The following is a 13,821-nucleotide window of genomic DNA, read 5'->3' as shown; positions in this document are numbered from 1 at the left end:
GACAGGAAGAGAAGTGAATGTCCCTGTGAGAACAAAGCAGCGCAGGATAGGCCTGCTAACAATATGCTCAGTTCCTTATTTCCATCAGCGCTCAACAAGGGCATGCAGGCCAGCCAGAGCACAACACAATACCTGGCTGCAGAAGGAAGATGACATAATTTCTCCTCAATGAAATGATTCATTGTCTTCTCTTTAGCAGTCAACTTCAAACACACAATAAACTTTTTTGTGAGGGTTAAAACAAAGCCTTTGTAAGCAGTTAAGGGATCATTTTAACATGAAATATAAACCCTGTCTTATGTAAGTTTCATCCTAGAAAAGAGAACTCATATCATTGGTTTTTGCTGACTTCAATATCAAAGGCAAATCTGACCAGCTTTGTTAGAGACTTGTATAACTTTTGCCCAATATAAAAAGATGATAATTCATACAAATACATTAGGTTACCCTGGGTATTGTATCATTACACACAACGTAAAGGGGCAGGTTCGATCCCCTCAATTGTTATACCGCAGTGGCAATACTCGGTTTCTTTGTCTGAAAAACGGCCTCAGTTCCTGGACAGTGAACAACTATACCAAAATGACTACAGTACTAAACGCTGTGAAAAGACCATGTCGAGATCTTGTACGCCACCTCCTGGTCAAATACAATATGACACCCAGATATCTCCACACTAGGAACACCTGCTCTTTTCATGACAAACTGACCAGGTGAAAGCTATGATCCCTTATTGATGTCATTTGTTAAATCCACTTCAATCAGCGTAGATGAAGGGGAGGAGACAGGTTAAAGAAGGATTTTTAAGCCTTGAGGCAATTTGACACATTGTGCGTGTGCCATTCAGAAGGTGAATGGGCAAAACAAAAGATTTAAAGTGCCTTTGAACGGGGTATGGTAGCACCGGTTTGAGTGTGTCAAGAACTGCAATGATGCTGGATTGTTCATGCTCAACAGTTTCCCGTGTGTATCAAGAACAGTCCACCACCCAAAGGACATCCAGCCAAATTGACAACTGTGGGAAGCATTGGAGTCAACATGGGTCAGTCAGCATCCCTGTGGAACGCTTTCGACACCCGAGTCTATGCCTCGATGAATTGAGGCTGTTCTGGGGGGAAAAGGGGGTGCAACTCAATATTAGTGTATTCATGTTTTGTTCTCTCAGTGTATAAGACAATGAACCACTACAAAAGATAAGACAGTAATGGTTGAAGTTCTACACAGTAATGTCTTGACTGATGTGATGTGAGTCATCAGTCGTCCATCCTTTATCAGACTAAAGTTATTTGTGTTGGCAGTCCAGGTGTAAACGCCTTACCCCAGCCCACACAACAGTTTGTTTTGAGGGTGTTACTGGTAGCTTTGAGACCTAACATGAAAATAAACACATGCACAGATTGATTTAGCTCACTTTCTAATCATAACAACTAGGGACTATGTTCTGGCTTTTTTAGTAACCATGAGCAATGTGGCTCACTATGTTTTGTGAATTATTTGGGTGTCTGTGTAGATGCGAACACACACACACACACTCTCTCATACAAATATATAAAACATGTTCAAATAATACAATTTGTCCCCGTTTAGTTTATTTCTTGATGCCTCCCTCCTAGGCACATACCTGTTCCCTATAGCTTAAGAAACATTTATATACAGGAAATGGTCAATAAAACGATATAGTGAACATAACTTTAAACTGAAAAACTAGGTATATACTCACTGCAGCAAATGAACCCACAATTTCACCTGTCTCGTACATCAGAATGTGTATTTCAAAGTACCAGAATCAAACTGTTTGTTACATGTGATCAGTAAAACCAGATGATTGTGCAAAACATTTGAAGGACTGTAGTTAAGACAGGTCTGCTCAAATTAAACACCAAGACAACTTTATAAAGTAAGATCATTTCTCTTATCAACTTTTTTCATGGATACTTAAATCTACTGGGATTAATTATATTCATTGGGGAAAGCAGTGACAGATTTCATTAAGATTTCCTTTGCAGCATATTGACATCACCATTGACCAGACAATCAGCCTCCTGGGAATTAATTAGCATAATAAACAATCCTCCCCCAAAAACACAAAGTCACATAATTCTCACTGACTGTCCATTCTCACTGACTGTCCAGTAAAATGAGGCGCAAGTGAACAACTTCTCCCACCTCAATATAGCAAAGAAAAACAAGTCAAGTACTTTAACAGCTAGCAACAAAATTCTAAGGCACTAAAAACTAAAAACCAACATTTAGGAGAGGAATAGGTCTCTCCTTGTATACAGTGTTTTCGGGAAGTATTCAGACCCTTTTACTTTTTCCACATTTTGTTACGATACCACCTTATTCTAAAATTTGATTCAATCTACACACAATACCCCATAATAACAAAGCAAGTTTTTTTTTTTTTACACAAGTATTCAGAACCTTTGCTATGAGGCTCGAACTCAAGTTCAAGTACATCCTGTTTCCATTGATCATCCTTGAAATGTTTCTACAACTTGGAGTCCACCTGTGGTAAATTCAATTGATTGGACATGATTTGGAAAGGCACACACCTGTGTACATAAAAGGTCCCACAGTTGACAGTACATGTCAGAGCAAAAACCAAGCCATGAAGTCGAAGGAATTGTCCATAGTGCTCCGAGGCCATCTGAGGAAGGATACCAAAAAATGTCTGCAGCATTGAAGGTCCCCAAGAATACAGTGGCCTCCATCATTCTTAAATGGAAGTAGTCTGGAACCACCAAGAATCTTCCTAGAGCTGGCCGCCCGGCCAAACTGAGCAATCGGGGGAGAAGGGACTTGGTTAGGGAGGTGACCAAGAACCCGATGGTCACTCTGAAGGAGCTCTAGAGTTCCTCTGTGGAGATGGGAGAACCTTCCAGAAGGACAACCATCTCTGCAGCACTCAGACTGGGGCAAAGGTTCAACTTCCAACAGGACTACGACCCTAAGCACACAGCTAAGACAACGCAGGAGTGGCTTCGGGACAAGTCTGTGAATGTCCTTGAGTGGCCCAGCCAGAGCCCGGACATGAACCTGATCAAACATCTCTGGAGAGACCTGAAAATAGCTGTGCAGCGACACTCCCCATCCAACCTGACAGAGCTTGAGAGGATCTGCAGAGAAGAATGGGAGAAACTCCCCAAATACAGGTGTGCCAAGCTTGTAGCTTCATACCCAAGAAGACGCGAGGCGGAAATCTCTGCCAAAGGTGCTTCAACAAAGTACTGAGTAAAGGGTCTGAATATTTATGTAAATGTGATATTTCAGCTTTTTATTTGTAATAACAAAAATGTCTAAAAATCTGTTTTTGCTTTGTCATTATGGGACAGTGTGTGTAGATTGATGAAGGAAATGCTTTTATTGAATCAATTTTAGAATAAGGCTGTAACGTAACAAAATGTGGAAAAAGTCAAGGGGTCTGAATACTTTCCAAATGCACTGTACCTCAGTATATTCCCATACCAGATAAAATTATAATCCCTAACACAAAAACGTTGTCTTACTTATACAAATTATAGAATAATAAAAGACAAAGAAACACAAAATACTGAAGTCATGATAAACATGTTGCACTTTCAACCTCATACAAAGTTTATTTTACTTAAGCAGGTTGAAAAAACAAGTCTCATATTTTGCTTGTGTTGTTGTTTGAAAGCGACCTATAAATATCGCATCTCTGTTTAAGACCCAACCCACGTTTCAATACAGGTACTTTTAACAAGCCGAGACATTCTTTTTTTGATCCACAGACACGTCATGGATATGCAAGGCATATCTAAAATACATCCCCCGTTAAAATGAATGCAACTTACATTAAATACTTTCAGATAGGTTGTCAGGTTGTGGTGGATTTCTTCTGTAAGGGGTTATGCTGCCATAAAAACTAGGAGGGAGAACGGAGACATCTACATTATTTTGATACAAGGGTGGCTATTTCTGCCTAAGAGGGTAAAAAACACACTTAGAACTTAGTGATCACAGTCAAATAAATCCTGCTCGTAATTCATAAAAAACACCAAATTCAGTTCGTAATTCATAAAAAACGCCAAATTCAGTTCGGAATTCATAAAAAACGCCAAAATCTGAACATAACTCACACGTCCATCTTTGTTTTTCACATTCAAGGACACATGGCCACTAGCCAGTAAGGAAGACAGGTCAGGGTCGGACTAACCAACGGGAGGACTGGACTGTGGGAGGAGGACACACACACTGACCAGGCAGCCCAGGGGAGGGTCCGAGGGGCCCTGAGAGCAATAGAAAGAAACATATTTCACACCCCTCACTGGCCTCCCCTCCCATCAGGCTCAGTGGAACACAAGGCAATAGGAGGTTACTGTACAGGACTCACACCTCAAGAAGCATCCTTTCTGACCCAAAGGATGGCTGACCATTGAGAGCTAGAAGCCCACTCCTCTGCCCTCTGTGTTCACTGAACCTAGGGCAATCACAACCTCAGGACTACAGCTCTTTATGGACAGAGAGGGTAGATGGATGCTGATTGCTTTGGTCTGCTATCAAAGAATATACCGTAAAGACGTGCAAACATATGGGCACAGAGACTTTCCATAACAGCATGCTTGAGTGCACACCTTATTGTCCATTCCATGTTATCAGCAGTGTGTCTATGACGCAACATGCAGGTATACAGTAAAACACAGGTCTCTTTACAGTACAAAGTAAAACAAGATCCACTGGAACCTACAGGGCCCAGGTGCTGGTGGGCGGGGGCAACTAGGTTGAGATCATAACTGTCATAGGGCAGAGGGAGGAGGAGAGAGAGATGGCAAATGCTTTGCAGGTAGGGTTTGGGTTTCAGTCCAGACTACAGGTGACCCAGGACAGTAGAGGTTTGGGTTTCAGTCCAGACTACAGGTGACCCGGAACAGTAGAGGAGTGGAAGAGGAGGAGAACAGGGGATATGACATTAGGACAGTTTGTTTGTGTCTCTGCAGCATGAGCCAGGTAGGGGCCAGCTTGTGGATCATCATGAGGTGCCCTGTCTCTTCGGTTGTTGAGCACGGATCAGTTCCAGCTGCTTTTTGCACTTCTGGTAGTAGGTGGACAGAGACTTATTCTCCTCCTGCAGCTTCTTGTGCTCCTGGACCAGGCGGGATGTGTTCTGCTGGTCCTTCTCATCTTGGTCCAGTTCAGCGATCAACTCCTTCCTGGAGATATAGATTGGTATTATTTACACAAACTCAGCAAAAAAAGAAATGTCCCTTTTTCAGGACCCTGTCTTTCAAAGAAAATTCGCAAAAATCCCAATAACTTCACAGATCTTCATTATAAAGGGTTTAAACACTGTTTCCCATGCAGATTCAATGAACCATAAACAATTAATGAACATGCACCTGTGGAACAGTCGTTAAGAAACTAACAGCTTACAGATGATAGGCAATTAAGGTCACAGTTATGAAAACGTAGGACACTAAAGAGGCCTTTTTGCTGACTCTGAAAAATACCAAAAGAAAGATGCCCAGTGTCCCTGCTCATCTGCGTGAACATGCCTTTGGCATGCTGCAAGGAGGCATGAGGACTGCAGATGTGGCCAGGGCAATAAATGGCAATGTCTGTACTGTGAGACGCCTAAGACAGCGCTACAGGGAGACAGGACGGACAGCTGATCGTCCTCGCAGGGGCAGACCATGTGTAACAACACCTGCACAGGATCGGTACATCCGAACATCACACCTGTGGGACAGGTACAGGATGGCAACAACAACTGCCCGAGTTTCACCAGGAATGTAAAATCCCTCCATCAGTGCTCAGACTGTCCGCAATAGGCAGAGAGGCTGGACTGAGGGCTTGTAGGCCTGTTGTAAGGCAAGTTTCCTCACCATACATTACCGGCAACAATGTTGCCTATGGGCACAAACCCACCGTCGCTGGACCAGACAGGACTGGAAAAAAGTGCTCTTCACTGACGAGTCGCGGTTTTGTCTCACCGGGAGTGATGGTCGGATTCATATCGTCAAAGGAATGAGCGTTACACCGAGGCCTGTACTCTGGAGCGGGATCGATTTGGAGGTGGAGGGTCCACCATAGTCTGGGGCGGTGTGTCACAGCATCATTGGACTGAGCTTGTTGTCATTGCAGGCAATCTCAACGTTGTGCGTTACAGGGAAGACATCCTCCTCCCTCATGTGGCACCCTTCCTGCAGGCTCATCCTGACATGAACCTCCAGCATGACAATGCCACCAGCCATACCTCTCGTTCTGTGCGTGATTTCCTGCAAGACAGGAATGTCAGTGTTCTGCCAAGGCCAGCGAAGAGCCCAAATCTCAATCCCATTGAGCACGTCTGGGACCTGTTGGATCAGAGGGTGAGGGCTAGGGCCAATTCCCCCAGAAATGTCCGGGAACTTGCAGGTGTCTAGGTGGAAGAGTGGGGTAATATCTCACAGCAAGAACTGGCAAATCTGGTGCAGTCCATGAGGAGGAGATGCACTGCAGTACTTAATGCAGCTGGTGGCCACACCAGATACGGACTGTTACTTTTGATTTTGACCTCCCCTTTGTTCAGGGACACATTATTCCATTTCTGTTAGTCACATGTCTGTGGAAGTTGTTCAGTTTATGTCTTAGTTGTTGAATCATGTTATGGTCATGCAAATATTTACACGTGAAGTTTGCTGAAAATAAACGCAGTTGACAGTGAGAGGACGTTTTTTTTTTTTTTTTTTTTTTACATGTGCCACAATGGTGCACTCTACAATACAGAAAACTTAATTGCAGTGCAGTTTACATAAGAAAATACAAACATGACTAAGATTAAAAAGAGAAAGGCATCGGAGAGGAAAGCATACAGAATGAGAACAAGAAAAAAAGGAAAGGGATATGCCATTAAAGCTGCAATATGTAACTTTTTGGGCGACCCAACCACATTCACATAGAAATGTGGTTAGAGCGTTGGGCCAGTAACAGAAAGGTTGCTGGATCGAATCCCCGAGCTGACAAAGTGAAAATCTGTCGTTCTGCCCCTGAACAAGGCAGTTAGCCCATTGCACGGTTAGCCACATCTGTGAATTCATCAAGCCGCAGTGCGTAATGGATATTTGCACTGATGCACTCTGATGTCTGGCACGTTATGACCCCAGACATGTCCTGGATTCTCCTCCTCATAGTGTCATTGGATAGGGGTATAGTTTTAAGTATGTTGCGACTGACTCTCCCAAGATTTTAGTGCATTTATCATTCGCAGCAGGGAGTATGAGATCCTCTGCGCTGGTGTGTTGTTTTTGCACTTAGCAATACGCTGGGCGACAAGGTATGATGCACAAAGTGCCTTTTCTTGTATCGTGCAGACGTTCTTCAATGAATCTTGTGAGGCCTCCAGATATTGACAAAAAAAAAGTCAGCTGTCTTGTCTTTGTGGCTTGGATGCTTGATGCCTTTTCATTTTGGGTTTCACGTTCTCATTAGCTAACAGCTCGTTGCATAGCACCCACTGCGGTCTACACTCACCCTGCCTCTTCTATATAAAACTATATTTGATGAAGTCGGGTGGTATTTTCTCTTCTTGATAGGGACCGGGTTGTCTGCCTTGTTGTTGACGTTGGTAGCAGCAGTAGATGAAGAGGGAGCTGCACGTTTTAAAAACTGGTCCATGATTTTACTCTGACAGCTAGGCTACATGAGTTAAATGACAGCCAACTATCCACACGTGCAATGCCTGCAGAACACCTCTGCGTAGTTAGCTGTCAATCAAGCTAGCTGTCAGAAGAAGATCTGTATTATCTGATTGGATGTGTCAAATTAAAAAAAATGTTGCAGAATGACATTTTTATTGGATCAGCGTGTCAAATTAAATATATATTGGTCACATACACATATTTTGCAGATGTTATTGCAGATGTAGCGAAATGTTTGTGTGTGTGTGTGTGTGTGTGTGTGTCAAGAAATCTGTCATTTCATTGGATCAGTGTGTGTGTGTGTGTGTGTGTGGAGGGAGAATGTATTGTATTGGTCAGTGAGTGAGTGCAGCGTGAACACACTCCGAGTCCAAATGTAGCTAGCCATTTCACCACTGCGGACGCACTGCATGTGTTAAGTCAGCAACAATAAGCGGTGCAGCGGTGCCCTTTCAAAATAATGTTATTTTTATTTCATTTTATTATTCTTGCACAAGTCCCGCGACCCTTTAAAATCCTCCCGTCACCCCCCAGTTGAGAATCACAGCTCCACACTATCCATTGCTTGTTTTGGCACAAACTGAAATTAGGCAAATTATTACAATTTTAACAACCAGGAAATGACGGCGCAATTTCCGCATATCGCACCTTTAAGTAAAAATAAAAATGTGATTAAGACAACTGTGAATTACTCTGTGCTTGAACAGAGGAATAGCATCACATGCAATAAGCACAGCTTAGGCTGGTGGATGACGAAGCACCAAAGCATCCAATCGCTTCTGTGAGAAAACCGCTGATTCCACAAATGTGGTAATTCCTTGCTAAAGTCATGGTCTATGAATAGGAGATTAGCTCTTCATCCAAACACAGCCAGTTGTTCCACTACGCTCGACTTGCACAGCTTAGCAGGCCTGTTTGAATTTCATTGGTCATCTAAATTAGTAATTGCCTTTGGGTGGACCTCTGCCCTCAGCAGTCATATGCCCAAGTCTAAATACATGTTTCACATCTGATGGAGCTGCTTGTTCTGTTAGTCACAAGACAGCCCACCCCCTTAAACGAGGAGACATTTTTGTCTGCTTGGATCGCACAGATGTGTATGGTCACATTCAGCAGGGCCTACAGTACAGACTAGAGTTAATTACACTGTACACTGAGCGCTAACAGAATGAAAGAACAGCGCATTACCTCAGCCCTTTGGTGGTGGCTGAACACTTGCCCTACAAGATGGAGAGGTACAGTAAAGGTTCACTATTTACCTTCTCTGGATCAGCAAGGCGATTTCTGTCTGCACTTTTAGGTACTCCTGGGCCATTTTACAGTGCTGCTCAAACACAGCCATGGACTCTTTGGAGTTTGGGCAAGGAGCGAGGGGCTGAAAATAAACCATGCGATTAATTGATTTGGAAGCATATATCCAGTTAGATGATATAAATACATTTTTAGAGTTTATCAGATTCATCAGAGCTTTTAAAAATATACAAAATATCTCACCGGCGTTGCAAGTGGATATTTATACAGACATTCCTCTTTTTAGATAGCATCATTTTCTCAGAGGTTATCCTGCCCTAATTGAATTAGTCAATTTGCAGTGTCTTTGAAATCATCTTTGAGTGTGGAAAACATCAACATTTCAATTAAAACAAAATAGCAAATCAACACACACAAAAAAAATCAAGATTCACTGTGACACCATATTGTTTTTGGACAGGTCCACACAAACAGTTGAATGGGATGGGAGTGGGAACAAGATGTATCGTGGAATAAAATAATGCTTAACATTAGCAGGACAGGGACAGGGGAGGTCTGGTATGAAATGATTCCCTACCTGCAGCTGGTGGTCCAGAGTGAGATATGCCATGGGAATGGAGTTGTCTGAGCCGTTGGTATCTGGGCAGGAGAGAGCAAGACTCATGTTTTTTTGTTGCTCTGACAGTGACAGTAGTGGACTCGGTGTAAGCCGAGTCCACTGGGCAGGCACACAGTTATCAAGACACCAGAAGTCCTTCAACAGAAATAGACCCTTGTCTTTTTGCATATCCCAACTCCCCCTTCAGAGAGTGGGGTCACGGCCAGGGTCTGCCATCATCAACGGTGACCCTGGAACAATTAGGGTTAAGGCCTTGCTCAAGGGCAGATTTTTCACCTTGTCGCCCTCGGGGATTGGAACTAGCTACCTTTTGGTTACTGGCCCAGTGCTCTAACCCGCTAGGCTACCTGCCACCAATACTACTGTACCTGTGGGGTCATCGGGAGAGAAGCTATAGCCTCTGCTGCTGGTCTTATCAGGCGGCATCATCCTCACACTGGGACTGGAGGACCTGCTGCTGTTCCGGCTCCCCTGTAACAGACCAACAACACTGTCAATCACTCATACAGCCAATCGTAGAAGATCAGAGGTGGAAACACATGTCCACAAAATGGCCCTTTAAAAAAAGAAAAAATAATTTAAGCCATTTGGCAGACACTTTTATCCAAAGCGACTCACAGTCGTGCGTGCATACATTTTACAAGTGGGTGGCCTTGGGAATTGAACCCATAATCCTGGCGTTACAAGCGTCATGGTTTATCAACTGAGCCATACAGGACCGCTATTGCTTTTGTCCACTGAGCACAAAACACCAGAACCTCAAGCAAAGTCAACAATTATTTTTGCTGTCATCCTATGGCTTCAGACGGCAACAAAATCCCACATGGCAATCCTGAGCCTCATTCAGTGGGGTGAAACAATGTATAATTTGTGAAGTAAAGTGTGAAAAACAAAGTCTAAAGTCTGTCTGGGGTTATGTACACCCTCCCGAAAGAGAGAAACATGTAAGAAAACCTGAGGAAAACACTTAGTTCCACTTCTGGGAATTCACGAGTTGATCTCCACAGATAACCTTGTGCAAAAAGGTATCAGACAAGAACAATACAAATATAAATCAATACATGTCCAGAGTCTAGTTTCTCATTAAACTAAAACGGGAATTTTGCCACTGCAAAAAATGCACAGGGAGACAAGAGAATGTTCTTTCTACACCTGGAATATATTCATCTTCGCAACAGTGACATTCTCCATTACATCACTTAGCTTTTCCGCCATTGGACACCATGTTTGATCGAGCATGCATCAAATCCTCCGAGGAAGCAAAACACGATCAGTTAAAATGCAATGCAATTCACAGAGAGAGAGAAAAGATACTATACCACAAAAAAGCTTTTGAGAAAGCTTTCATAACATGCATCTCCCCCTCTGTGAAAGGCTTATGTACAGTGTTACACTAGTCAATCCAGGCCTTGTCCTACAGTAGAGCACCTCACCTGGCTGTCCTACTGTAGAGCACCTCACCTGGCTGTCCTACTGTAGAGCACCTCACCTGGCTATCCCACTGTAGAATACCTCACCTGGCTGTCCTACTGTAGAGCACCTCACCTGGCTGTCCTACTGTAGAATACCTCACCTGGCTGTCCTACTGTAGAGCACCTCACCTGGCTGTCCTACTGTAGAGCACCTCACCTGGCTGTCCTACTGTAGAGCACCTCACCTGGCTATCCCACTGTAGAATACCTCACCTGGCTGTCCTACTGTAGAGCACCTCACCTGGCTATCCCACTGTAGAATACCTCACCTGGCTGTCCTACTGTAGAGCACCTCACCTGGCTGTCCTACTGTAGAGCACCTCACCTGGCTGTTCTACTGTAGAATACCTTACCTGGCTATCCCACTGTAGAATACCTCACCTGGCTGTCCTACTGTAGAATACCTCACCTGGCTGTCCCACTGTAGAATACCTCACCTGGCTGTCCTACTGTAGAGCACCTCACCTGGCTGTCCTACTGTAGAATACCTCACCTGGCTATCCCACTGTAGAATACCTTACCTGGCTGTCCTACTGTAGAATACCTCACCTGGCTGTCCTACTGTAGAGCACCTCACCTGGCTATCCCACTGTAGAGCACCTCACCTGGCTGTCCTACTGTAGAATACCTTACCTGGATGTCCTACTGTAGAGCACCTCACCTGGCTATCCCACTGTAGAATACCTCACCTGGCTGTCCTACTGTAGAGCACCTCACCTGGCTATCCCACTGTAGAGCACCTCACCTGGCTGTCCTACTGTAGAATACCTTACCTGGATGTCCTACTGTAGAGCACCTCACCTGGCTATCCCACTGTAGAATACCTTACCTGGATGTCCTACTGTAGAGCACCTCACCTGGCTATCCCACTGTAGAATACCTCACCTGGCTGTCCTACTGTAGAATACCTCACCTGGCTATCCCACTGTAGAATACCTCACCTGGCTGTCCCACTGTAGAATACCTCACCTGGCTGTCCTACTGTAGAATACCTCACCTGGCTGTCCTACTGTAGAATACCTCACCTGGCTATCCCACTGTAGAATACCTCACCTGGCTGTCCTACTGTAGAATACCTCACCTGGCTGTCCTACTGTAGAATACCCTCACCTGGCTGTCCTACTGTAGAATACCTCACCTGGCTGTCCTACTGTAGAATACCTCACCTGGCTGTCCCACTGTAGAATACCTCACCTGGCTGTCCTACTGTAGAATACCTCACCTGGCTGTCCCACTGTAGAATACCTCACCTGGCTGTCCCACTGTAGAATACCTCACCTGGCTGTCCTACTGTAGAATACCTCACCTGGCTGTCCTACTGTAGAATACCTCACCTGGCTGTCCTACTGTAGAGCACCTCACCTGGCTATCCCACTGTAGAATACCTCACCTGGCTGTCCTACTGTAGAGCACCTCACCTGGCTATCCCACTGTAGAATACCTCACCTGGCTGTCCTACTGTAGAGCACCTCACCTGGCTGTCCTACTGTAGAGCACCTCACCTGGCTGTTCTACTGTAGAATACCTTACCTGGCTATCCCACTGTAGAATACCTCACCTGGCTGTCCTACTGTAGAATACCTCACCTGGCTGTCCCACTGTAGAATACCTCACCTGGCTGTCCTACTGTAGAGCACCTCACCTGGCTGTCCTACTGTAGAGCACCTCACCTGGCTGTCCTACTGTAGAATACCTCACCTGGCTATCCCACTGTAGAATACCTTACCTGGCTGTCCTACTGTAGAATACCTTACCTGGATGTCCTACTGTAGAGCACCTCACCTGGCTATCCCACTGTAGAATTCCTCACCTGGCTGTCCTACTGTAGAGCACCTCACCTGGCTATCCCACTGTAGAGCACCTCACCTGGCTGTCCTACTGTAGAATACCTTACCTGGATGTCCTACTGTAGAGCACCTCACCTGGCTATCCCACTGTAGAATACCTTACCTGGATGTCCTACTGTAGAGCACCTCACCTGGCTATCCCACTGTAGAATACCTCACCTGGCTGTCCTACTGTAGAATACCTCACCTGGCTATCCCACTGTAGAATACCTCACCTGGCTATCCCACTGTAGAATACCTCACCTGGCTGTCCCACTGTAGAATACCTCACCTGGCTGTCCTACTGTAGAATACCTCACCTGGCTGTCCTACTGTAGAATACCTCACCTGGCTATCCCACTGTAGAATACCTCACCTGGCTGTCCTACTGTAGAATACCTCACCTGGCTGTCCTACTGTAGAATACCTCACCTGGCTGTCCTACTGTAGAATACCTCACCTGGCTGTCCTACTGTAGAATACCTCACCTGGCTGTCCCACTGTAGAATACCTCACCTGGCTGTCCTACTGTAGAATACCTCACCTGGCTGTCCCACTGTAGAATACCTCACCTGGCTGTCCCACTGTAGAATACCTCACCTGGCTGTCCCACTGTAGAATACCTCACCTGGCTGTCCTACTGTAGAATACCTCACCTGGCTGTCCTACTGTAGAATACCTCACCTGGCTGTCCTACTGTAGAATACCTTACCTGGATGTCCTACTGTAGAGCACCTCACCTGGCTATCCCACTGTAGAATACCTTACCTGGATGTCCTACTGTAGAGCACCTCACCTGGCTATCCCACTGTAGAATACCTTACCTGGATGTCCTACTGTAGAATACCTTACCTGGCTATCCCACTGTAGAATACCTTACCTGGATGTTCTACTGTAGAATACCTTACCTGGCTATCCCACTGTAGAATACCTTACCTGGATGTTCTACTGTAGAATACCTTACCTGGCTATCCTACTGTAGAGCACCTTACCTGGCTGTTCTACTGTAGAAT

At 44.9% G+C, this 13,821-nt stretch overlaps 1 protein-coding gene across 2 annotated transcripts in view; it reads right to left on the bottom strand.

Moving 5' to 3' along the window:
- Positions 1-1,567: 1,567 nt before the first annotated feature.
- Positions 1,568-13,821, bottom strand: part of LOC129817570 (mitogen-activated protein kinase kinase kinase 7-like) — a 38,537-nt gene continuing 26,283 nt past the window's right edge. For both annotated transcript variants that reach the window (XM_055872956.1, XM_055872957.1), the window contains 4 exons: positions 9,879-9,981; positions 9,469-9,530; positions 8,900-9,015; positions 1,568-5,174 (listed from right to left, as the gene is read on the bottom strand). In XM_055872956.1, the coding sequence (XP_055728931.1) occupies positions 4,994-5,174; positions 8,900-9,015; positions 9,469-9,530; positions 9,879-9,981 (462 nt within the window). In that variant the 3' untranslated portion in view covers positions 1,568-4,993. The remainder of the gene's footprint in view (positions 5,175-8,899; positions 9,016-9,468; positions 9,531-9,878; positions 9,982-13,821) is intronic.

Source organism: Salvelinus fontinalis, chromosome 20, assembly GCF_029448725.1.
Source record: "Salvelinus fontinalis isolate EN_2023a chromosome 20, ASM2944872v1, whole genome shotgun sequence".
Lineage (NCBI taxonomy): Eukaryota > Metazoa > Chordata > Actinopteri > Salmoniformes > Salmonidae > Salvelinus > Salvelinus fontinalis.
Note: the sequence above shows the minus strand (reverse complement) of the source record. Positions and strands in the feature narration are given on the sequence as shown.